Source organism: Mustela lutreola, chromosome 6, assembly GCF_030435805.1.
Source record: "Mustela lutreola isolate mMusLut2 chromosome 6, mMusLut2.pri, whole genome shotgun sequence".
NCBI classification, from domain to species: domain Eukaryota; kingdom Metazoa; phylum Chordata; class Mammalia; order Carnivora; family Mustelidae; genus Mustela; species Mustela lutreola.
The window spans coordinates 65,569,104-65,595,308 of NC_081295.1; the positions used below are offsets into that span (position 1 = coordinate 65,569,104).

Below are 26,205 nucleotides of genomic sequence, written 5' to 3' on the forward strand. Positions count from 1 at the left end.
TAATCTTTTTTCTCTTTTTTTCTCTCTGTTTTTTAGGAGTAATAAATATGAAGTGAGATTGCAACAGAGAGCAGAACTTGCACCCACCATTTTTTTTACCTGATTTTTGTTTTCAAATAAGAATGTAAGCATTTTACTTAAATTTTACTGTTTGCAAGTAGTCAATAGAAATTTTGTTTTAAGTCTTCAAATATCTTGAAAAATAGTAGACTGTATGTTGAAAATTGTACTGAAATAAAGTAGAAAATTGTTAACGTACCATATTTGTAACTATCAACTTTTAAAAAATACTTTTACTGTTTTTGTTACATGCATTGTAATTCGCTTTGTCTATAAGATATGGTCAAGTACAGCTCTGTGAAAGTTCTGATTCTCTTCCTTCCCTGTTTGTTAATGTTTATTCTGAAGTAAACGTTAGCTCTACATACAAATTCCTGAACAGAAGTTTATAGAGACCACACTAATTATTTTAACTGTATACATCTGTTTAACATTCTCCTTAATTCAAACGCACTACATTGTAGGGTGACTAATTTTTGAGGTGTACCACAGAAAAGGTTTTTACTTTGGTAAACTAAGGTAGTTTAACATGTCAGCAGATGTTTAAGAGGAATAAAAAGCTTTACCAATCGCTAAAAAGTACAAGCTATTAAAAAGATACACAAGTATGAGGGGTTTTGTTTTTTGTTTTTTTAACTGAAAGCAAGCAATGGCCTATAAAAACTGATCCTTCACTTTTTGGGCTCAAAATTCAATGTTCTCTTTCTATTCTTATTTGAAAGTTTGAGTCATGGTCTTAGATATCAGCTAATCCTGTTGAGAGAGGAACTGGTCTATAATAATACAAATAAAAAAATCCATTCCTACCAAATGTATTACTTTAATCCTGGTCTTGGTATGGAAGAGGATTATCCTGCAGAATAACTTGATACATTAGAAAGGTGTACCTGATTTCATATCTTTCATATTTATTTGAGCTTCTGGACAGCTGAAACATTAGTTTGTAGTCTAACTGTAAGGAAAAATAGATAAACAAAACATTGTTCATTAGTAGTATTTTAAGTAACTTGTTTTTCAATAAAAAATTTTGGCAGGAAGTTTGTTGCAGTATTCGTCTAACTTGGTTTTACTTTTCCCCCTATTTCAGTTGCAACTTATAAAATGGCTTTTTCTTTTTCTTCCCAAGGGTTCTATTCTTCAGGTAGATATTCTTTCAGATGTAAATTACCTTTGTTTAGGCTGATAGTTCTTAAGATGAAAATCCAAAATAGTAAATTTCAGTATTAAGTTTGTCTTGCTCTATGAGCATATATAAAATTAGTCAAATTTCATTTGTTAATTCAGCAACCAAATGAGTTGCATACGTTTGCATTAAAAGAAGGTAATGCTTATTCTGTTAGTGTGAACTTTCAAAGATCTTAAGTACATGAATCTTTCATCTTCACTTGATTTGCAGTGCTCCAAGCACCTAGATTGTGGCCAGGGGCATTTGCTAAGAGGGAAAAATAAGAAAACAAAACTCAATTTATGTGATGTATATGGCCCTGGGATCTTTAGTATTGCATGATTTCTCCTATTTTGTCTTTTCTGAAATTGTTACAGAGAAGCAGAGGAAATACTTTCAGAGCAAGTTTGTATTGCATTAATCAGGACACAGCTAATTTCTCCTAGTCAGAATACTACTTAATTACATGCTAAAGCAACATGGATTTAATCTTCAACACAGGAGAATTTTCACAATCATTTTATTTTATACAAATAAGTTTAGCTTTTATTTTAACAGTTATTATTTGGTTAGATTATTTGAATCTCTGTGCATGAATCTAAATGTGCAGTTTTGTTTTTCCACTTAAGACAATAGGAGAATGGGAATTTGCTGAGAAACTATTGAATAGGGAGTGGGAATAAAGCTCCTTAAATCCTAACAGCAAGTTATATCTTAAATGCAAATGCATTGCTTTAACCCAGAAAGAAACATGATTTGGTTACTTTTATTCTATGAAACAAAATTGAGGAAAGGATTATACTAGAATTTAGTAGGAAGGGTGATAGAACTCTGCAATAGGATGCCATTGTGGATGTTACATCTTTTTCAGAGCCAAGCATATGAGAAAGCCTGTGTTGTGTTTTTTAAGCCACAATTTAATTCCACACTTCACAACATATTATAAAGCTGAATGGTTCCTCTTAGTAAGGAATTTTGTTAACAAATGGCAGAAAATAATAACTTTGATACCTGCATTAACAAACTTCCTTTTGCCTAGAGAAGGAAAATAAAAGTGAACCAAAGGATATTTCCAGAAAGGATTAAGAAAGCTGTTTAAGAAGGCCATGACTCAGTCCTTACTTAGGTGTGTATACCTTTCAACATCCTAGGAATTTTAATATAATATAGCAAAAAATGTTTTTCTAATTGCATCCAACTTTAAGGAATTATTTGTTCCCTTTTGTCACAGTTAAAATCAAGTGTTGGGAATTAAATTATAATTTGAGTAAAAATATTACCCAATACAAATGAAATGTAGATGGCTAAACGATTCTTACTCAGTGTGATGTATAATGCAACAGGGACCCTTGTAAATTGTCATATGCCAATAAAATGTCATAAGTGGTAATAGCTGTTGTTTGTTTACCTGATTTTGAGACTATTTCTGTGTCTGTTCTATACAACTGATTTCTATGGCCTATTTATAGAGTTTAGAATACCAGCTCCTCTGTTGGTAAAATTACTGGTATGTTGTGGCTTTTGGGGGGCTGATAAATATTTTATAAAACTCCTGAAACCCCATTTACTGTTTTTTTAAAATTTTATAGTGGATAATTCTGTTATTTTTAGAGAATACAGGAATTCCAGATTTCTAGTCTAGTCCTCCAGTTCTTGTGTTAATACAGGAACTTGGTAGCCATAATATTACAAAGAATCAGCATTACTTCTCTTTTTAAAAACTGTAATGGGCATTAACTAAAGAAGTTGATTTTCTTTTGTCAGACTCATTCATTTTGAGTAACATCTGGTATAATTCTTACCATGCCACTCTTAGAAATTATTTGAAATATAAAGTGGACCATTCTGTCAACTTTAAACAAAAGTATTTTCATAGAAATTTATGTGCTAAGGCAAATACATTTTGCTTAATAAAATGACAAATTATCCCCTTAAAACTTTGTTAGACAAGTAAGAGCTTTCGGTGGATACTTAATGAATTGTACTGGTTAATTTTAATGTTCTTAATGTTCTATACCAGTTTCCTTCCTTAAATAAAGTATGCTTATTTGTTAGGGACCTTTAACTTCTTTTTGCTCTAAGGTTTACGTAGGTTTTTTTTTTTTTTTTTTTTTTAATTTTTTCAGTGTTCCAAGATATCATTGTTCATGCATTATACCCAGTGCTCAACGTACTACATTCCCTTCTTAATACCCACCGCCAGGCTCACTCATCCCCCGACCCCGACTCCCTTCCAAAACCCTCAGTTTGTTTCTCAATAGTCCACAGTCTCTCGTCTTCCATTCCCCCTCCGATTTACCCCAATTCACTTTGCCTTTTCTTCTAATGTCCTCCGTGGTGTTCTTTATGCTCCACAAGTAAGTTAAACCCTATGATAATTGACTCTCCCTTCTTGACTGACTTCACTCAGAATAATCTCCTTCAGTCCCATCCATGTTGATACAAAAGTTGGGTATTCATCCTTTCTGATGGAGGCAATAATAATCCATTACATATATGAACCATATCCTCTTTATCCATTCGTCTGTTGAAGGGCATCTTGGCTCTTTCCACAGTTTGGTGATTGTGGCATTGTTGCTATGAACATTGGGGTACATATGGCCATTCTTTTCTCTTCATCTGTGTCTTTGGGGTAAATACCCAGTAGTGCAATTGCAGGGTCATAGGGAAGCTCTATTTTTAATTTCTTAAGGAATCTCTACATTGTTTTCCAAAGTGGCTGCTCCAGCTTGCATTCCCACCAACAGTGTAAGAAGGTTCCTCTTTCTCCACATCTTCTCCAATGCTTGTTGTTTCCTATCTTGTTAGTTTTTGCCATTCTAACTGGGGTAAGGTTGGTATCTCAATGTGGTTTTGATTTGAATTTCCCTGATGGCTAATGATGATGAACACTTTTTCCTTTTTTGGGTTTCAGTTGGAATCCCTTTGGAAGTATTTGTTTCCATATGGAACAGTATTACTTTTGCATTCAGAGAAGTGCAGAGACCTGTTTCAATTTATGTAGTTGCTAAATAGGGAAGGCAGTTGGAGAAATAAAATGTATTGTCATGGGATTGTATCTGACTAGACTTACTCTCTGAATAGTAGATCAAGATACATCCTTTAACAAAATTTTAGAATACTATGTTAAAGTGCATTTAGGGTTATCAAATATTATTGAAACCATTGTTAAATCTGAATGTCCAGAGTCTAATTTCTTTTTTTTTTTAAAGATTTTATTTATTTATTTGACAGAGAGAGATCACAAGTAGGCAGAGAGGCAGGCAGAGAGAGAGGAGGAAGCAGGCACCCTGCTGAGCAGAGAGCCCGATGTGGGACTCGATCCCAGGACTCTGAGATCATGACCTGAGCCGAAGGCAGCGGCTTAACCCACTGAGCCACCCAGGCGCCCGAGAGTCTAATTTCTAATTGTTCAGTTCATTGAGGTAGATATTAAAAATTAGGAGTCCATGTTAATGAGTTTTAAATTAACAAGATTTGTTAGTACTCAGTTTCTTAGAATCCAGGAATACGTGGAAATTTGCTGTATTCCATTGTCTTCCTTAAGAGCCTTAGAGGTTGTATAGATTTGTTAGCTGTTCTTATGTTTCTCAAAAATTCAGTAATGATTAGTGTGTGTTGACTATGCAGATAAAGCTAAAGTTATATATTTAAGTTTTCCAGTTCTCTTTATATTATCATGTTACCTCTTTAGCCTTTAAAAATGGATCCCACTGGTTAAAAAAAGAACACAGGGGGCTCCTGGGTGGCTCAGTGGGTTAAGCTGCTGCCTTCGGCTCAGATGATGATCTCAGGGTCCTGGGATCGAGTCCCGCATCGGGCTCTCTGCTCAGCAGGGAGCCTGCTTCCCTCTCTGTCTCTCTCCGGCTGCCTCTCTGTCTACTTGTGATTTCTCTCTGTCAAATTAATAAATAAAATCTTAAAAAAAAAAAAAAAACACAGGCACTAGGATGGTACTTCACTACTAGGAAAAGAATCTCAAATAATGTGCCTTATTTATAATGATCTCTGCATAAGAGGAATATTTTTCTTACAGATATTTTAGATGGTTTACCACAGTGAACTGATTTACTGTACTCTCTAAGTACAGAAGATGATCTTGATTCTTGCAAGTAGAAGAGGGTTGGACAAGTGGGTCTTAATGCTTTTCTCCTAAGAATCAGAATCAGATTTTTCTTAGTAATGTCTTGGGGTTGCCTGGCTTCCCAGTGGGCATGCCTTTTAGTAAAAGTAGATGATAAGTAAGTACACCTCAAAATTAGGTGACTTGGAAGGACTTCTGTTGACAGTATGACCTGTGTATTTGGCAATGGTAACTTCTTGGTACTGGCACAGTAATTGGCGAATTTCATGGAGTGTGTAAAGCCACAGAAAAAGCATACCATTCTCATCTTTCTGAGTAATTGTTTGCTACCTTAGCTGGCCCTTGACTGTGGAGGGTCATACAATAATGTACCAAGAAGGGAAAATTCAACTTTTTATTAGGGTACTTCTGAAGCTGCCTTGAGGGGAATGTTAAGTACACTTGGAATTTTTTGAAAGAAACTGAATATCATCACCAAATATAAGCATAAAAAGAAAGTTACAATAAAACACCAAATTTATTTAACACTGGTTACTGTCAGTATATGCTTATAGTCTATGCATACATTTGTTGGCAATACTCAGATTTCAAAATCAGCATTACCCGCTTTTAACCCCTGTAATACTGTAGTAAAGATACCTCAGCTGCTGCAGTAGAATCCTAATTGTATTCTTTGACCCTTAAATTTCATCCATTAGTTGCCATCTAAAGGGATGTTTTTCAGTTTTAAAATTAATGTCATTTTTAAGTTAAAAACCTTCCCATTGCCTAAACTTAGTTAAGGTGAACAACTTGAGCTGGTTTTTGCCTTTGTGCCCTACCCACTCACTCCTTGTTCACTTACCTATCTTAAAATCTTGCATGCTAGCAAATATCCAAGTTCTTTTTTTGTGCTCATTGAATGTAGCACATTCTTTTAGGCTAGCAACTCATTCCATTTAAATGTCTTCCTTTCCCAGAATAAATGTTTAGTTTTGAGCATTGTGCATTGTGTATGCCAGACATACTACATGCCATACATACATGAAGTAAACGCTCCTTGAATGTATAGTGAAAGCATGATACACTAGTGTAAGAGAGGTTTGATTGGTATCAGCCAATTTATTTTATGACTGTCGCTAAAACCTAGTGCCGTCTAAGTTGCTTTAAAATATGCTGAATGGAAGAGATTTCAGATTGCCATGAACAGAAGTAGAGAAATGGTAACTGAAATGGGTTCTTGATGGAGAAGATATGTTTACAGTAGTATAGAGCATTGATGACTGGGATGGGTCCTTGATAGCAGTCCTCAAGTATTTAAAGGGCTTTCCCTTAAAAGAGGAAACAGTCAAATTCAAATTCTATAGGAAGCACATTTTATATTACTTTGTCCTGCCTCATCATTTTAACATGTTCCATCTTTAGAGGAGACAGAACCTCGAACCATAGGTACACAGACTGTTACTGACTCAATGAGCTGATATTTGACAACTAGGTTTTTTTTCTTAAAGATTATTTATTTGAGAGAGAGCACGCATGCGTGCATGTGCAGGAGTTGGAGGGCAGGGCAGAGGGGGAGAGAATCTCACGCAGAGTCCCCACTGAGCACTGGGTGAGATCCGCTTGAGCGGAAATCAAGATTCAGATGCTTAACCTTAACCTACTGAGCCACCCAGGTCCCCTGGCAAGTAGAGTAGCTAGCTTGTGAAAAGCAAGTTTTCTGCTTATAGAAGTATGGAGAATCTGGATCTCTTTGTTAGGAGGTCTGTGCTGCCTGAAGCTAAAACTTTTTTCCTAGTTCTCTGGATTACTTAATTCAAGATTAAGAGTTACCTTTTACTCTCAGATGCTTTCTTTGTTAAATTGTATGTTATCAACTGAATTACCAGTGATAATTAAAAAGAAGTACTGCATATTGCTACATTTCTTTCAGTGTTGTGATAGGAATGAATTTAAATTTAGATTGTTTTTTAAGACTTAGGGTATACTCTTTATTTATGTCAAATTTTTGGATGGCAAATAACTTGTTATTAGCTGTAAGGCGATCCAAATCAGTTACTTGAAATTTTTATAATGTAGAATGTTTTTATTCCTATTAGGGCCATTGACAGTATTGAAAATTATGAGTTAATTATTGCTAAAAATGAGAAGGGCTAAATGCAAACAGCACTGATGTATAGCTGACTGTGTGGGTGATCCAGAAATGGAGTAAGACTGGAAGGGCATCCTTTAACTATTTTTTCTGTGTTCTAGGTTTTAACCAACTCTTTTTAAGTGATTGACAAGAGTCAAGGCATACCTACTTGTGAACATATGATTGTATCAGGAAACATTACAGAATCTGAAGTCCTATGAATCTTCTAAAAAAAATGGAACCAAAAAACTCAAGCAGCAGTTCGCTTTTATGCTTTTAGATAGGTCTAGCTGTAGTAGACTATTTTTGTTCAAAAATAGAATGAGTAGTTGTAGACACACAAGACCTTTGAGCATAACCTAGATTTTCTTTTAAATTATTTAAAGGTTCAAATAAAAAGAAATCCTGCTTTTAGACTATAAACATTTAACTTAGATTTTATAATTTTAATATATCACAAGTAAGTAGCAATTTATCGTGAAGATATTATAGATATATAGTAGACATTGAAATACAGTTGGTCTTAACTTTTATCTGTTGTCAGAAAGATAAGATGACATTTTCAGGAGAGTTAATTTGAAGTATTTTAATATCAAGGAAAATCTGGGTCTTAATTGCTCTCAATATTTAAGATTTTTGAATAAATAATTATAAAGGTTTAATCAATTTTAAAAGGTGTGTAATTTTAAAAATAGCACTGGTTTGGTTTAAGTGTACTGCTTTGGTACTACCCCTGAGAGGCTTCAAGCATTGGCAGAAGTAGAAGGAAAAAGGGCCAAAGTATTTTTCTTCTTGAAATGTAATATTTAGAGGCGCTTGGGTGGTTTAGTCGTTAAGTGTCTGCCTTCAGCTCAGGTCTGCTTCTCCCTCTCCCACTATCCCTGCTTGTGTTGGCTCTCTTGCTCTGTCTCTATCAAATAAATAAAATCTTAAAAAAAAAAAAAAAAACCACAAAAGAAATGTAGTATTTAAATGAACTTTCTGGGTGGGTACAACCCAATCTGGAGATCACATGAACTCTATGGTTAACGTTGGAGAGGATGTTTCCTACTTTGATAGAATGTTGACTTGTATTCTGTCCTACTACTTAAGATAATTACAGTAATTTGAATTCACCTATCACCAGAAACTTAAGACTTGTGGCACATGCTAATGGGGTTCTGCTGGGCAGTGGGCAAGATTGAGTATACACATCTTTCTAGCCTTTGTCCAAACCGGCCCTCAGCCTCTCTCCTTTCATTTATTCAGTGAAAAAGTATGGCTGGCATTGGGTGTTAAGATGAATAAAACATTCTTGGTGTTGGGGATCCAGAACATAGCATGATGCTTAACTATGTTGTATTATTAGTACAGGAAAATGGAAAAACACATTGGGATCGCAAGACCAAATACCTCTGAACAGCATTTGCAATTAAGCTAGGTGAAGAATCTCCAAATAGCAGATGGGGAAAACCACCCATCTGCCTGGTGCTGATTTCTGTGTGAATAGAAGGAAGACTTGAGGTAGCTTCTGAAAGACTTGAGAAAAGCAGAATCTCAAATTAGTCAACTGAAACTTGGACTTTTGTCCTCTCCCTTGTGAATGCAAGGTATCCACAGGACTGGAGAGACTTGAGCACTTTTACCCTAGTGAACTCTCAAAACAGACCTGTCAAGACAAAACTCCCCTTTACCGGACCCCGATACTGAGAAGAAAGTATCGAAAGTGGAATCATTGAGTAGGATAGAGACAAGAGGAGAGGGTCTAGGTCAAACTGGGGGAGGGGAACACAACCAGGAAAATCCTACAAAGCAAGCCACCATATTTCTGAACACTACTCAAAAGCAACAGAAAATGTAACTAAAGTTAAGCTTTCCTGAGTCTTGCATCATTCTAAATGGCCAAGGAAATAATTTCATGTAAATGTGAGCAAGTGGGAAATATTAATGTCAAATCTCACTAAAGGTTATCAAGGAGTATGTATGAGTGCTTAGTAAACATAAAATGAAGGAAAGATCTCTGAAATGTTAGGACTAAGTTGTCAGCAAAGCATTCATGGAGAGTGTAGCATTTGACTCGGGCCCAGCTTGCTACCTGAATCAGTTGAATGTGAAGCTCTCTTAATAGTGAAGGGTGAAGGCAGTTTTGCGGCTGGTAACGTTATCTGGACCTATTGGGTGCTGTGGAAAGAGAGGTTACAAGATCCACAAAAGGAAGACAAGGAACTCAAAATTGTGACTTGCTGATTCCGTGTAGGGTTGCTGATCTGTTTGCCTTCTACTTTTACGTTGTCCAACAGCCTTCCTCTGCCCCTACTTTCATGATTTCTAGTTTGGACTGTTGGGATAGTCTGCCAATTACTTAATTACAAGTCATTTCTGTTGTCAGTTCCCTCTGATCCCATATCCAGTTATTTTATCCAACAAGTATTGATTGCCCATTGTATATACTAGGCATGCTAAATATATATATATATAAAGTTAGCTCTATGCCCAAGGAGGAGCCCGAATTTATAATTCCTCATGAGATGAAGAGTTGCATATGCCAGACAACCAGACCCGCGGCCCCCCCCCCCCCCCCCCCATATACTAGGCACTCTTCTAAAGCACTACAGAAACGGTGTGGGTCAAAACAAAGAACCTATTCTTGTGTTTACATTCTAGTTTGGCGATAGGAGGAGCAAGAATGTATGTGGGTGATCAAATAAAACAGTGGAGAGAGATGCTATTAAAAAAAAAAAAAAACTTCACTAGAATGTAATCTCCAGCAGGGCAAGAAACGTAACCGGTATTGCTCGTTATTATGTTCCCCATGCTTGGAATAGTGCCCGGCAACTTAACAAACTTTCAGTATTGAATAAATGTGGGTCATAGAGAAATTCGTTTAAAAATACCCTCTCCCCCAGCTTTTTAAAATAGAAGTCGGTAAGCAGTGCATCTTTACCTGAAATAGGGAAAAAAGGAAGTCAGTAATCCCCGATCCAGAAATTCTTAAAAAACTGGGTATCATCTGATAAGACTTGGTCTTCAGTATTATCGGCTAGGCCAGGTTAACGTCCAGCCGGTATCTGGTAGCCTAGATAACCAGCGGCGTTTATTTAGTGAACGTTCTAAGTACAGCAAAGCTACATACCCCTCGAGCACTGTGTTTAGCTTCTGCGAGTCCCAAAAACAATGTTCGCTGAATGAAATGGTCAAACAATAAATAGCGACTCCACGGCAAAAGTACTTGGGAGAACGGCCCCGTTTAGGGTCTCGGTGAAAGGGACGACACACTTTCTCTACGAACTGGCACGAACTCTGGCTTGTGGGCCTGGCCCCAAACCCATAATGGCTCCAAAACGCCCGGCTGTAGACACCAGTAGTTTAACCGGGAGGAACCTGAAGACACGTTTTGCACGTGCGTCACCATCTCTGCGCGTCCCCGCCCACCAGTTGTCTATAGGCTTCTATTGGTTGACTCGCGGAAGGTCCGCCCCCTAGAAGAAGCGGCTGGAAAAAATCCCGCGGCCGGGTCAAATAACCGTAACTGACCTGACGTCATTCCGCAGCCAATCCCAAGCAGCGGTCTTTAGCCTTGTCCAATGAGATCCGGTACGAGTTTGGCCCGCGGAGTTTGATTTTCGTCCAGGAAGGCGGAAGTGGCGCCAGTCCTAGGAGGGAGCCGCAGGGTGGGTGGGGAACGCAGGAGGGATTAGTTCGAGCGAGGGGATTCCAGTGCCCAGTCCCGGGTCGGTCGGGGGCCGTCGTTACTGTCTGTGGCCTGCAAACTGTGCCGCGCGGGCCGACTTGAGTCGTCGTCCGAGCTCTCCTGTACCGGGACAGGTGCACCACGAGCTTCGCAGACTGCGGATTCGAGGCAGCTTGATGTTCCGGTGGTTGCTCGGAGGTTCGACTTGGGAGGAGGGTGAGCCAGGCGACCAAGCTGGGTTGGAGAGCCTCTGCGGAGGCTTGCGGCCAAAGCGAGTGACGCGACGGGGCGCTAGTCTCGGCCTGTTACTGGGTGAATAAGTCGTATATCTGGGGTTCATATTCCTTAGCTTAACATGAGGAGGATGGATGGTACCCCGATTCGTTTGTGAGACAGAGCCGCGGTTCATTTAGGAAAGCTTGGAGTCGGCCCTCTGCCTGCTCTCTTTCAAGGGTCGCCTGAGCTCAGCTCAGCTTCCCGGACAGCGCAGACTTCGCCGTCGCAGCTCTCCTAAAGCCTTTCCTGCCAGGTGTCCAATCCATTGTTGGTTGATATTTATTAATGAAGGCTTAAACATCCTATGAACTTTCAGTGGAAATTTAACTGATAGATTGAAGTTTCCTTTACGAGCTCATCCCCACTTCTCCATTCCTCTCTTTCTCTTTAACTTTCTCCTTCAAAATACTGCGGGCCAAAAGAATTAGCGGATGGTGTAATGTGAACCGAAAGGATTCCTCCAGGTTACTTAATACAGTTTTGTGGCATTCTTTTTTTGTTTCTTGGTTCTTTTTGTCGAGAGTAATATTTTCTAAATTATTTTTCCTGAAGGTATCAAGAAACGATAATGTTTCCTTGAATTCGCTTATGTATTTGTCTCCTCAATGTCACTCATATTGAATATCTTAAGAGAAATGCTGGAATATTTTGGTGTTCCCATAGACCAGGTAAATATCTTTTAATTGATTTGAATGACACTGTTGTATTTGTTGTTGGGTCTTATTTTGAAAATGATCTATATGTAAACATTTAAGGCAAAATTGTTGCTTCTTTTCAGGTATAACGAAGGTGAGTTTGCAATAATATACCTTTGGTAGTTTGAGTTAAAAGGGGTATTAGATTAGGGGTACCGGCTGGCTCAGTTGTTAAAGTATGCGGCTCTTGGTCTCCAGCTTGTGAGTCTGAGCCCCACATTGGAGGTAGAGTTTACTTAAAAAAGGATAAAAATATTAGGAGCTTATTTACAGGATAGGTCAAATGCCAGCAAAAGGTGCAAATGCAGCAAAATAGATTTTTGCTTTCATAGATAAAATATATTTTTAACTAGTGGTTTTATTTAAGGTAATTTAATTTTGGTATTTGGATATATAAGGCAAGTTATAGTTCAACAAATTCAGCATAAATCTTGAGAGAGGATGACTTAGATCTGAGAATTATAAGCAAATTCAATTTTTTCTACTTAGGGAGCATTACTACATCTAAGATAATATGCTTGGTTCTGCAGGTGATAACAGAGTAGCAATACATGGTTCTGGTATTCATGATGTTTAAAATAAAATATGAGGAATAAGAAACATATACAGACTATAGTACAAGATTGAATATAAGAAAGAATAGTTGGGTTTACAGAATGGGCAAAGTGTTGCTATTTGTTGTGAATTAGAAGAGAGTAATAGTCCAGGATGCTTTAAAGATTTTAAACAAAAGTTGAAGACTGGTTATAAATTACAAATAGGCAATTATTATATTATAAATATTATAAATGGGCAATTCAGTATGAGGAACTAGTTTGAGTAGGGAGATAAGGTGAGCCAGATGTGCTGTTGGATTTTATAAATACAAATATCCTGCAGATAGATAAGTGGTTCTAGAATGTAGGAAAAAGAGATTCAGATTTAAGGTTATCTGCATTCTTATGATATTTGAATTCATGGACTTTGACAGAATGGAAGATGTTGTTGGATGTTATTGATGCATTTTTGAATTTCAGAAATAGTGGGATCAAAGATAATGGCAGCTTGAGTAAAAGATTTGCTCATCATTAGATTACTGATGCCTTTAAGGGTTTCTATAGGTGGAGAGTGGTAACTGCCTTGTATTTTGAAGAATGACTGAAGAAGGAAGGTTGCACCTTCTTTTGAAAAGTTTGTGAAAAGAGATCAAGAGCGACCATCAAATTGATGTTAGAGATAACTTAATGTTTGCAAGCATTGAGGAAGAACCTCACAGCCAGGAAAAATTCTAAGATTCAAATGAAATAGTGAGTGATTGAGCAGTGCCCTTGAGAAGGTAGTTGGATAAGAAATATAAATATAGGGGCGCGTGGGTGGCTCAGTGGGTTAAAGCCTCTGCCTTCGGCTCAGGTCATGATCTCAGGGTCCTGGGATCCAGCCCCACATCAGGCTCTCTGCTCAGCAGGGAGCCTGCTTCTTCCTCTCTCTCTTCCTGCATCTCTGCCTACTTGTGATCTCTGTCTGTCAAATAAATAAATAAAAATCTTAAAAAAAAAAAAAAGGCTATCAGGCAAAAAAAAAAAAAAAGTTAAAAAAAAAGGAATATAAATATATAAGCCTTGGAAAAAAGACGGGCAGTCGAGTATGAAAAAATTGAGAGATGGTGGAGAGGTTTTGAATGTAGAGAAATGAAAATTGAGGTTTGTCACCTTGGAGTTCTCAGTTTTCTTAGTTAAGAGCAAAGTCAAGGCTACTGACAGAAATGGTGACATTGTAGATTGCAGAGACTAGGGATTGCTTTGGGCAACACGGTAGAGAACAAGACATGTTCTGAAGAGGTTGCAGAATACCTGTGCAGAATACTCTGCTGAAGTCAGCGTGGATTTGTAGTCTTTCTGAATATTGCTGTTCTGTGATTTCTTTTCTCCGGCTTAGAGTTGTTGGGGTAGTTCATGATTGGTAGTAAGCATATCACTGAAACAATTAAAATTCTCTGGTTGGTAGGAAAGTCACACCAGTAAAGTCAACATGAGGGTGCTGGATCAGGAGTAGTAAAAGGAGAAGAAAGCATCAGAATGGTGAGGATGGCAATGAAGGGATGAGAGAGAAGAACAGGAATTTGTCAGGATGGAACTTGTAGAGTGAGACATGAAGGTACCATCCGAGTTAACCAAGAGTTGGGTGGCAATTTTTGTACAGTGAGTAGCCCTCACTGTAGCAAAACCTCCAGACCTGTGGTTCGTGGAAACAGTGCGTGTGAGTGGCCTGTAGAACACTTTAAATATAATTGCTCAGGCTGGCAGGGATTCTAGTGTTACTAGGTCCAGGATCAGTATACTCCAGGCTGTGTTAGTCAATATGGTAGCCACTGGCCAGATGTCATCTTCAAGCACTTGAAATGTCTGAATTGAGATCTCTGATAGATGTGAAATATGCAATGGATTTGAAAGACTTGGTGTGAAAAGAAGAATATAAAATAATGCCATTATTTTAAAAATATTGATTACATGTTGAAATGATAATATATACATATTGAGTTAAATAAAATATACTAAGAAAATAATCTCACCTCTTTCTACCTTTTCAGATATAGCTACTGGAAAATTTATTTTACAAATGTGGTTTGTGTTTTATTTCTCTTGGAACCCACCTTCCAAGGTGATTCTAGTATGCCTATGGTTAAGAACTACCACCCTGTAGGATTGAAAACCAACACAAACATGTCTTTGCCTGCCAAGACTTTACAATCTAATGAAGCAAAGAGAAAACTGCAAATGAAATGAAGTTATATGTAGTTAGGTGTCCTATTGTATGGTACTCCTTGGAACTAGTTTCGGAATTCAGAGCCTAGGAAGCTCCCGAGAGCAGAGAGAATCAAATGTGAATGAGGAATGTGAATCTGGCATTAGAAGAGATGTACAAAAAGCTGGTTCTAGGGCTTGAGATAGAGCTGGGCCCTCTGGGCACATGGGTGTGTTTGGCAGTTAGGATAATATTGGCTTGTCTTTGAGACAATGAGGAAAATGGCTTAACTCAAAAGAGCTTGTGTCCTTGTTAATGAAGAGTGAGTAGGTAATTCAGCTAGATAAACAGGGCCAAGTGGCAGAGGACCTTTACGGTTGAGTGGAGAATGAATACAGAATTCATGGAGGACTTTATGTAGACTGAGCTGGCAGAATTGGTGGCATCAGTATTTAATCTTAGACTCAAGTGTTTGGATATGATCAGATACATTCAGAACCCTTACTACTTCAAAGCGGAGAGATGGCATCCAGTGTGCCAATGGCTTCTGGGTCTTCCTCTCTAGCCCTAGTTCTTTTCAACTAGTCAAATGGCTTCGATTTTTACCTATCATGTATTCTGTCTGCTGATGATTCCCAATTCCGTCTAAATCCCAGATATTTTTTCCCAAGTTCCAAAACTGTATATCCATCTGCTTATTGGATATTTTCAAGAAGATGCTGTTAGGATGCTACCTATATCTGTTGCTTGTAATAAACTTTGTCCTTGTTATAGGATCTGAGGAAAAACTAAAAGTCCCAAGTTTTATTGGTTTTTAAAAAGAGAAAGTGCTTACTTTGTGTTGAAATCTGCTAAATGTTATGTCCTATTTCGGGGGCGCTTCTTTTGGGAGTAGTTTATACAGTCTGGAAAGCCCAAAGCAACAGATAGGTGGTATTTGAATTACAGTAGATGAATTACAGTAAATGAATTACATTTCATTTCTGTCATCTTTTTAAGAACTGACTTCTAGCTGATATATTGCATTGTAAGTAAAGAGTTTTTAAAGTTATCTACATTTGTTCCACTAAAGAGGATTTATTTATACCTCTAAAAAGGATCTCACCTTTAAAGGGAATTACATGAGTTTACTCTGTACTGGCTGATGCTCGACAAACTCAAAATTGTCGATTTTTGATTGGGCCAGAAGATATGTTTAGCTGGGAAGAGGGGAGGCAGTTCTTCTGAATAAAGTTCCCAAAGGTATTTTGCCGTTATCAGAAAGACCGTTCTTCCTGGAATATTATATAGGTTAACTCCCATCCTTTTTTTTTTTTTTTTTTTTTACGACAAATATGAATAAAGTTTAATTCTTTGAAGAAAATACTTTGAGTATACCATTATGTATCTTTTTTTAAACAAGTGTTAGTGCATTTACATCTGCTTTTCTTCAAAGATAAAAACATGCTTTAACAGTACTTTTCAAACACTGTATAAATAGGTTTTGCAGATTAGAGAAAATAAAGACTATGGATCAGCTCGGAGTATTGTTCGTATTATTGGGAAAATTCTTCCTCTAGAACCTTGTCCCAGGCCTAATTTTGAGGTAAGTCTGTCAATAGGCATTGTTTAAGTACTATGTCTAAAATAACCTCGGTACCAGAGTCAGAGTAGAACAAAAGAAGAAAGGTTTCTTGTAAGCCAAAACCCTTTAGTTTATTCGTGGAAACAAGTCATTTGTTGTATGTTTTTGTTTTTACTTCTTTGAGTAATTACATTCAGAGTTGGAAAGGTACAAAGCAACACCCGAATAGCTTATTTTATTCTTCTAGTTTGTGTTTCATGATAGATGATATTAACCAGGGTAGAGATATATTGCTACATATGTAGACTTCAGAATAACATTTTTCTCAGTATTGTTTCTTGCTAACAGATGCATGTTTGGTATTGAATATTCTTTTTCCTTTTCACTCTTGTATTTTTAATTTATGTAATTTCCATGGGCATGCATGTGTCCTCCCTTCCACCCCTGCCCCAGACCCCTGCAGAGCTCTGACTTTTTTTTTTTTTCTCTCACTTTTTTTTCCTTTAGTTGATCCCACTGTTGAACTCTGTAGACTCTGGTAACTGTGGATCTGTAGTTCCATCTTTTGCTGATACTCTGTGTGTGGCAAATGATGAAGAAGCCAGTTATCTCAGATTTCGGTAATTTGATATACTTTGGAAAATGGGTAATGGGCTGTAATCTGAGTTCTTGCATGTGTTGAAGTTTGATCATTCTAATTGAGCCTTTTGTCTGTCTTTACTGTCTTTACTGCCCTGTATCTTCCTAATAAGGATTTATTTCATTTTTCCCATTTCTCTTAATGCAGGATTAGGAAAGAATAATATTAAAAGAATGTCAGAATCAGTATGTCCATTTTTAGGAGAAAGCTGTTTCCTACACTACATACTATATATATTTATTTATTTTATATATTTAACCAAAAGGTATTTAGTATTTACTGTGTACCAGGCAATGATGTTAAAAATCTTTCAAAATTTAGGATGTGTTACTGTTGTGTTAACATTTGTTAATATGTTCAGATATAGGCTGTCAGCACAATAAGGGTCAATTATTCAAATATTCTGGCTAAATTTATCAAACTGATTTATCTATTTTAAAACAGAATACCACAAACTTACCCCTAACATAATGCTGAATATTAAATAAGGCCCTTCAGTACCTTATATTCAGAATATGTAGAATTTCTAAGTAAATCAACATTATTTCTAAATAAATCAATCTGTACTGTATTTAAATCTAATAGGTAGAACAGTTACAGGGTAATTATTTTTGTTTTACAGTCCAAGAGCAAGATTTGTTCCTTCATTCACTTACCACTTTTGGTTACCTATAACTGTTGTGTTCCAGATACTGAGAATACAGAGTTACATAAGAAGTTGTCCTTGTCCTCAGCCAGTCTAGAGACAATCACAGGATAAAGAGAACTTCCCTATTTTTTTTGTGTCTTCATTCCTCTTTGACTCAAAGAATTTATTGCTCCAGGAAAGTTTCCCTCCATTTCTCACTCTCTCTCCCTCCCTCTATTATGTCATTGTGTACTTTTTCCTTCTATGCACAGAAATAGTATATGGAAACATGAAGAAGAGGAGAAAATGGAATTTTCCCATTCTTTTCAATCAGTTTGAAATCCATTTTCACCTGTTCTCAGACAGAGTAAACGAATGAAAAGTGATGGGACTATAGGTGAAGCTGCATTTAAAAAGATAACTGCCCTTGAAGAGGAGCTGACTTTTCTTCGCACCCAGATCGCTGCCATCGTGGGAAGGCAGGAACTGAAAGCCAGTAGGCATGTGGGTGAGTCACATGGGGTTTGTTTCAGTCCGATGGGGCGGGGCTAGCAATTCCTGTCCTCATGCTGCTGGGGATGTGCAATTACTAGGCGTGGAGTTTATTTAAAGTAAGTTAAGGCACGTTTGTAGTGAGGGGGCTGGTATCGGCTCCAGCTATACTGCTGAAGATTGAAGGAAACTTTTCTACCTCTTCAGAAAAGCATTGAAATTTATGAGGAAGGACATGTTAATTTGAAAGAAGAGCATGTATCTGTAGCTTGAAGTTATTGCTGCTATCCTTCCACTAAATTCACATTGAATAGTGTATTTCAGATGATCCTTTTCTCCGTGTTTAGAGATGTGACTTGCTTTAAACAACATGTATGTAATATATACACACGTGTATAATTCATATACAACATGAAATGTTCATATAGTGTTGTATATTTATAATATATAAATACTATATAATAGCAATTAAAGTGAGATGCACACATACATTTTTTAAACCAGTCCTGTTAAGAACACAGTCTTTAGGGAGCAAGTCTGTTGTGAAAGTATAGTACTCTGTACCCATCCTAGGCTCTTGCCTAGAAAATGGTTTGTTTCTACAGTGCCATCATAATGTACCAGTCTGAGTGTTTCGAACTACAAATTGTTAATTATATTTTAGCTTTTTTAAAAATAGATGATGAAATTCAGATTGTATGTTAATTACTGAGAAAGAACTTTATATTTTTCTTTTTAAAATGCATTCTCACCTTTACTCCCTTTATAGGCCTACACAGACAATCCTAATTGGTTTAAAAATAAATTTATTTTTTGATTTGACTCTTATCAAAATTACTAAGCAGATGGGATTCCTTCTCTTTCCTGGCCACCCTATCATTATTTCAGTAAAATTACAGAAATTGTTCCTGCTTTGGTTCTAATTAGTTATGTGGTATGTTAGAATTTTGCATGATTTTTCAAAAGACTACTTTGTTTTTAGGCTTCTTTGACTTGAATGATGAGCCTCGTGGTTTGGGACAAAGACCATCACCAGGGACTACTGAACTGAGTGTCCAGCCAGATCCATTTTCAAGTTCAATGCTTTTTCCTCCTCCTCCTCCTCCTCTTCCTCCTCCACTGCCCCCTCAGCATTTTTCTCCACAGCCGACCTGTTCTCCTCTCACACAGTCAGGATCTAATAATATGTGTGACTCAGATAATTCCGCAAATGAAATGAAAAAACAGCACCCGGCTGACAGTAAGACCAATTACAGTCATTCAAAAAACCAGGAAAATAAAGATGTTCCAAACATGTTGGATGTACTAAAGGACATGAATAAGGTTAAACTTCGTGCTATTGAACGGTATGTTACCATAACTTGAGAAATGCACCAAGTTCTGTTCATGTTTTAGTGACTTATTGTATTTATTAAAGTACTACAGACAAGTCTTCTCTCTTATTCCTCTTTACTCTAAACACCTCTCCCAGAAAGAATTCTTTTCCAGTTTTTTTACTCTTCCTTCTAGTGTCTTATCTGCATTTTTTAAACAACATACTTCCTTTGCTATTTCTTGATACTTTAACTGTATTTCCCTTTGTTAAAACAAGAGTATGTTCTCCCAGCCATCCTGTCCTCTAACACGTACACAAATACTCCTCTTGTTCCATCTTCCCAATGTAATTAAATCCATAGGCTTTACTTAAATCAGTATTCAGAATTTACATCTTTATAACAGTAAACAGTCACAGGTAAGCCATTTCCTTTGCTATAGTTACGTTTTGTTTGTTGAATAATTTTATTTTCTATTGCTGTTAATGTCTCTCTGAATTTCTTTCTCTTTTTCTTTTTAAAATAAATTCCCTGGTAGGAGCCCTCTGTCCTGCTCCAATCTCTGGTTCCTGCAAGCCTGCTGTGTTTTTGCCATGTTGAGAATTTCCTTGGCCATCATCATGGGCATTCTGTACCCCTTCACTTGTGTTGCCTTACCATTACTGGGGTGTCCTATCTTCCCATACCTTCCTGAGAAAGGATCTGTAAAGAGGGAGACTATTTTAAGACCTCATTCTGAAAATGTTACTATTTTATTCTCACAGTTCATTGCTAGTTTGGCTGGGTATACAGTGGCAGAAAATCATTTTTCTGCAGAATTTTGAAGATGTCATTCCATCGATTTCTAGCTTCCAGTGTTCCTACTGAGAAGCTGATGTCATTCTCATTCCTGGTACCATGTATGCAGCCCGTTTCTTTATTCTTGAAACATTTAAGATCTTCTCTTTAGTCCTGGTGTTTGGGAATTTCATGATGCCATGCTCTGAAGAGTTCCTTTTTGAATTTCTTATGCTGGGCACTTGTGGACTCAGTCTTGAGTTTACCTTTCATTCAGTGTGTAGACTTCTCCTCAGTCCTTGTTTTCAGGAAGGCAGCTCAACCCCCATTATCTTTGCTTTCATCAGCTTTCCAGCTTTCAGTGTTTTGTTGTGGTTCTTACGCACTCTCTCATAATTTCTTTGTCTTTGTGGGTATTGTGTCCTTTTCATTTCTTTACTGTCATTTTAGTAGGATTTCACAGAGATCTGCCATGTTCATTTGGAAATCCCTCATTGAGGTTTTTTGTGAGAAAATAAATACATTTTCTATATAATAGTGTTAGGAAAGCTACATCATTTCATTATTTTTTTTTTTTTTTTTTTTTTTTTTTTTTTAAAGATTTTATTTATTTATCGGGGGGCGGGGGAGAGCGAGCACAGGCAGACAGAATGGCAGGCAGAGGCAGAGGGAGAAGCAGGCTCCCCGCTGAGCAAGGAGCCCGATGTGGGACTCGATCCCAAGACGCTGGGATCATGACCCGAGCCGAAGGCAGCTGCTTAACCAACTGAGCCACCCAGGCGTCCCACATCATTTCATTATTAATGAGTTTATGATTTGATCATTTGTGAAGCACCTGGTACAGAGAGAAATATTGTGGCTAGATGGGCACACTTGTTCCAGCAAGAGGGCCTACTGGGCCCAGTCAGTGTCAGACTGTGCTCCGACTACTACCATCAGTGGAGACACAGCAAGGAGGCCAATAGACTCTATCCTCCACCCCCAGTATCTCATTTTTCTACAGCTAACCTTGCATTATACATTACTCCATAATCAGATGAGACTTCCCCCTTCTTTACATTTACAAAGTCATTATTCATGTTCTCTGCCTTCTATCTTGTTACTGTGAATAAAGTATCATTGTTCATGTCCAGCCTCTCCCTTGGGTCACTGGTTACCCTTCTCTCTCATCCTCTCAAGGATTTTACTTAAAATTATCCCTTCTGTCTTCTATATCATCAAAGTTTTCTTCTTTACTTTATTCTCCTCGTACTTGACTGTTTCCCATCTTCAAAACACGTATATCCTTGGTATTATTTGTTTCTGTGCTCCTCTTTATGGTATAAATTCTTGTTGTCAATAGTTTGTTTGCTTTTCTCACTGCCGCCTTTTACCTTCTGTAATATGGTCTCTGTCCCCACCACTCCACTGACAACTGCTGTTTATCAAGGTCACCAGTGACTCCCTTGCTAAATACAATGGTTAGTTCTTAGTGTTCCTCTTACTTGATATCTTGGCAGTATTTATACAGTCTGTGGTTCCCTCCTCCTTGGAACACTGTCTTCCTTTGGCTTCAGGGAAATCACACTTGGTTTTCCTCTTACTTCACTGGCCATGCCTTATTCCTTTGCTTAATCTTGCTTCTTGGCCTGGTGTCTATGTTGGCATGTGCAAGGCTCAGACCTCAGTCCCCTTCTCTCTATATCCACATTGTTTCCTTTGGTGATCTCACGGAGTCCTGTGGCTGTGTATACCATTGATATGCTAATGACATTCACATTTATTTTTCTATCCTGATTTTCTCCTCTATATTCCATGCCTACTTAATGAAATGCCTGCCTGACATCATTTGCTTGTCTCACAGATGTCTCAGGCTTCATGTGTTCAAAACAGAACTCTTCCTTCCTACCTGTCCACTTTCTCCACCTTGAAAACCTGTTCTGTTCCAAGTTTTTGCATCTCAGTAAATGGCAACACCATCACCCAGTTGTTCATCACCCAGGTGTCTGTTCAGTCCAGACATCTAGAATCATCCTTTTCCTTTCCTTTCTATCAGCATACAGTTCAAATGTGTGTACCCTCATGATCTAACTGCCACCCCCAATCTAAGCCACCATCTCTAACTTGGACTTCTGCAATAGCCTCCTAATTGGCCTCTCTGCGTTCTTGCCTCCTTACCTTTTCTCCGTAGAGTAATCAGGGTGATCCTTTAAAAATTGAAGTCCAGGGCCATTTGGCTGGCTCAGTTGGAGCATGCGACTCTTAATCTTGGGGTTGTAAGTTCAATCCCCATGCTGAGTGTAGAGATTACTTCAAAATAAAATCTTTAAAAACAAACAAAATAAAACTTGAAGTTCAGTCTGGCCATTCCCTGCTTAAAACCCTTTGATGGTTTTCCATCATGCTTAGAATATAATTCAGACACCCTGCTGTGGCCTCTCAGTACCCCCAGGGTCCAGTCCTTGCTTCTGTCTCTGACCTCATGACCTATTTCTCATGTCACTCTCTGCGCTCCAGCTGTAACTGTTTTTCTTTTTTCTCACATATGCCTCCACTGCATGTTTACACTAACGCTGACTTGGGGTCATTTATAGGGAGGACACCATCTCCTTAAAGAAACTTTTCCTGGTCATCTCATCTAAGGTGCTATTGTCCCAGTCACTGTCACATTACCTACTTAATTTTATTTATAGCATGCATTGCTGTCGGCAGTGATCTCACTTGTTTGTTGATGATTTCCTGTTACCAGAATATTCCATGGGAGTAAGATATGGCTGTACTCTCAAAGCATAAAATGGAATCTGGCGTAGTAGTAGGCATTGAGTGAAGACTGAATGAATGATTGGCCCAGTAGCTTTCTCTTCATGAATTCAGTTAGTCCCCTTCGAAAGTTCTTAAATATGTCTTTAAATTTTCCACTGGAAAATGAGAAAATTAAAAATAAAGATCTTTAGCACAGTGAGATATTTGATAATCTCAGGTCCCAGCAAGATTGTGGTGGAGTCCCACCCACCAGAAGAAACCATAGTTTCTTGGATTTCTGATTCCTAATTCATTGTGCCTTCCAGATTCCTTGTTCTTTGGCGAAAATTTTCAATCTTGAAGAATCATTAGGTTGTAATGTATTATGCTTATATTTCTGGTGTATTTGTCATTAAGGAGCTACATTACACAAGGCTTTAATTAAAAAACTTTTTTTTTTTTTTTAAATAGGTCACCTGGAGGTAGACCCATTCAGAAGAGGAAAAGACAAGATTCACATTGGGATCCAGTGTCTTTAATATCCCATGCACTTAAGCAGAAGTTTGCATTCCAAGAAGATGATTCCTTTGAGAAAGAAAATAGGTCTTGGGAATCTTCTCCGTTTTCTAGTCCAGAAACGTCAAGAGTGAGCTATAATAACGTAAAGCTAGTGTTTTAATTTTTCTTAAGTATGTCATTCATGATACATCTTCGCCTTCAGGTTCTCTTGAAGTACTTGCACAGAATGGGCCATGTGGTTGTTGGCTGGTACCGTGTCTGTTTCTGTGGTTTCTGTTCCCTTTCACACATTCCTTTTAGCTTTTTGGCTTACTATGAAGTTTTTTTTTAAAATAAAACACTTGATTTGAAAAATACTTGTGTATGAGTCTGTCAAGGTTTCTCCTGACAGGTGCTAACTTGATGTCGCTGTCTGCAGTTGGGCCAAGGTGTCTGAAACTTGAAGAGACCAGAGAATGGTGACAGATTGCCTCAGTGGAGTTACATGGATACTCCCAGTATTTTTCTCAACTATAAAGACTAGGTTATTTAGTTAAATAGAATGTTAACAGTGCTTTTTAAAAAGTAGCTAGTATCGTAATTCTCTTCAGTGACAACATTTCTTGGCTCCCGGCATGGATCGGAGCAGGAGAAATGGCCCCACTCACGTCTCTGAGTTACTCGGTGTGCGTGTGCCATCTCTGACATTAATCATGTCATCTCTGGAAATTCTTAACTCTAAGAAGGCAAAAAAGTATTGTGTACTTTAGAATTATTACAATCATAAAGCACAAATGTTCCTAAAAATTAATGTTTAGCATTTGTGTAGAAATGTCTAACTTGGGAGTACTTTTTTGCTCACCTCATTTGATCCTCACAGCACCGTCCTAAAAATAAATAGAACTAAAACTAAGTATTACCTGTCTCTCCCTGAGGAAATAATCCTCAGAGTGCCAAAGTAATCTAAGTGTAACCCTTCATCTAACTGGCACAGCAGAGACTGGAGCTTGGTTTATTAACATGTAGGGTGTCTGAAAACCTTCAGTCACATATGTGAGTCACTTGTGTGGGACACACTTCCAGTGACAGTGGGTGATTGAGGGATTGATTACGGGGTTGTCTCACTGCTCACTCTTCAGCATTTTATTGCCAACCACCACCTCAGAGAAAGAATCATCTCTTTTTGTATATTTTAAGGCACCAAGCTTAGGGCAGGACACACGGGGACTCAAGCTGTAGTTGGGGGGGAACCCAGTCTCGCTCTGTGTCCTCGGCTAGGGGCACAGTGCCGGACTCACAGCCCAGTCCCAGATCCCTGTCGATTGTTGGTAGAATTAAACCTCAAGCGGTCGTTTGGTTGTTAACATTCTTCTATGTGACAGTACTTTCTAGGTGAAACTTTTGCTTTTCTTCCGTTTGGGTGCCACATCTCACAGTCAGGAGAGTGAACCAAAGGAAGAATGGACCAACGCAGGCGTGAACAGTATGAGCTGAGTGTACACCGGCAAGGAAAGATTGCGGAAGTAAGCAGCCAGTCTTTCCCTCACGGGCGAAGATCTCATCTGTCAATGAAGTTGAATGAAATGTGTGCACTGGGATATAGTCAAGCAAGGCACTGAAGAGGGTTGACTCTTAAGAACACCTGTCTCTGTTCTTGGAAGATCCAGCAGTTAACTGGCCACTGGCAATAGGTGTATGGATTTCTCTTTGCGTGTACATTCGTGTTCTACACGATACATAAGGTCCTAAAAGCCAAGTAGTAAATGACCTAAGGTGTCTCATTGGAGAGCAGTAGGGTCTCACTAGAGGGTGACAGAAATCATGCTCATGGGTTAAGAAACAATATATTGTAGTACTCAGTCAATGATAACATATTTGGATGTTTTAAAACAAATTTTTTAAAAAAGATTTTATTTATTTGACAGAGCACAAATAGGCAGAGCAGCAGGCAGAAGGAGAGGGAGAAGCCGGATCCCAACTGAGTCACCCAAGTGCTCCTTAAAAATAATTTCTTAAAACAATCATGACTTCCTAATTTAAGAGCTTTTGAGTCTTTTTTAAAATTTGTAGTGATCTGGTTTACTTGGTCTGGAGGGACTTAGAGATTTTCAAAGAATACAAAGTATTTTTTCATTAGAATTGTTAAAGTTTGGGGATGCCTGGGTGGCTCAGTCAGTCAAGCATCTGCCTTCGGCTCGGATCATGGTCCCAGGGTCCTGGAACTGAGTCTTGCACCGGGCTCCTTGCTCGGTGGGGAGCCTGCTTCTCCCTCTGCCTGCCACTCCTCCTGCTTGTGCTCACTCTCTGTAAGTAAATAAAAGGTTAAAGTTTGCATCATACAGATTGAGTCTTCTAAAAATCCTTCCCAAGGTGATCAAAAATTATTCTTAGAAATTGATTTTGATTGTTGGAAGTAGAAATACTTGAAGAATCTTTTTGATAAGTTTTGCCTACTTCTACACAAATATGAATGGCTATGGTTTTATTTTCTTTTCTGTTTTTTCCATTTATACTCTGTACTTTTGTAAATGTGTTTTTTGAACTTGGTTATTTTTTGTAGCAAATCAAATTCATGTTTTCTCCTTTCTGCTTCGTAAATTTGAATTTTTTTTTTTTTTTTTTTGGCAGGGGGTACAGTTCTGTAGGGAGAGTACCTTGGGTAATACAGATGAAACACACACATAGGGTTGGAATATATATTTTGTCCCTCTTGGTCCATATACAAATGTGTGGAAATTTACATGTTCCCTAGATTCTTCAGCCTCTAGGACTGCCAGTGAATTTAGGT

The 26,205-nt window shown here is 37.9% G+C and overlaps 2 protein-coding genes across 8 annotated transcripts in view; both read left to right on the forward strand.

The window, feature by feature from the left end:
- Positions 1 to 2,615, forward strand: part of BCLAF1 (BCL2 associated transcription factor 1) — a 29,743-nt gene extending 27,128 nt beyond the window's left edge. For all 4 annotated transcript variants that reach the window (XM_059177472.1, XM_059177474.1, XM_059177473.1 and 1 more), the window contains one exon: positions 37 to 2,615. In XM_059177472.1, the coding sequence (XP_059033455.1) occupies positions 37 to 42 (6 nt within the window). In that variant the 3' untranslated portion in view covers positions 43 to 2,615. The remainder of the gene's footprint in view (positions 1 to 36) is intronic.
- On the forward strand, positions 89 to 26,003 carry MTFR2 (mitochondrial fission regulator 2). Of its 4 annotated transcripts, none has more exons than XM_059177479.1 (7): positions 89 to 124; positions 11,921 to 12,036; positions 16,265 to 16,369; positions 16,856 to 16,968; positions 17,979 to 18,124; positions 19,091 to 19,454; positions 23,391 to 26,003. In XM_059177479.1, the coding sequence occupies exons 2-7, from the start codon at positions 11,974 to 11,976 to the stop codon at positions 23,596 to 23,598; spliced, it is 999 nt and encodes a 332-aa protein (XP_059033462.1). In that variant the 5' UTR covers positions 89 to 124; positions 11,921 to 11,973; the 3' UTR covers positions 23,599 to 26,003. The 4 variants fall into 4 exon arrangements, with proteins under 4 accessions (XP_059033462.1, XP_059033459.1, XP_059033461.1 ...); XM_059177476.1 differs by lacking the exon at positions 89 to 124 and adding an exon at positions 11,038 to 11,404; XM_059177478.1 differs by lacking the exon at positions 89 to 124 and adding an exon at positions 11,038 to 11,290.
- Positions 26,004 to 26,205: the final 202 nt, after the last annotated feature.

Excerpts from the sequence above, each read along its gene's own strand:
- MTFR2 (XM_059177479.1), top strand. The coding sequence starts at position 11,974 with ATGTCACTCATATTGAATATCTTAAGAGAAATGCTGGAATATTTTGGT. Across the intron at positions 16,370-16,855 it reads GTCCCAGGCCTAATTTTGAG|TTGATCCCACTGTTGAACTC; the intron begins GTAAGTCTGTCA and ends TTTTTCCTTTAG. Across the intron at positions 16,969-17,978 it reads GCCAGTTATCTCAGATTTCG|ACAGAGTAAACGAATGAAAA; the intron begins GTAATTTGATAT and ends ACCTGTTCTCAG.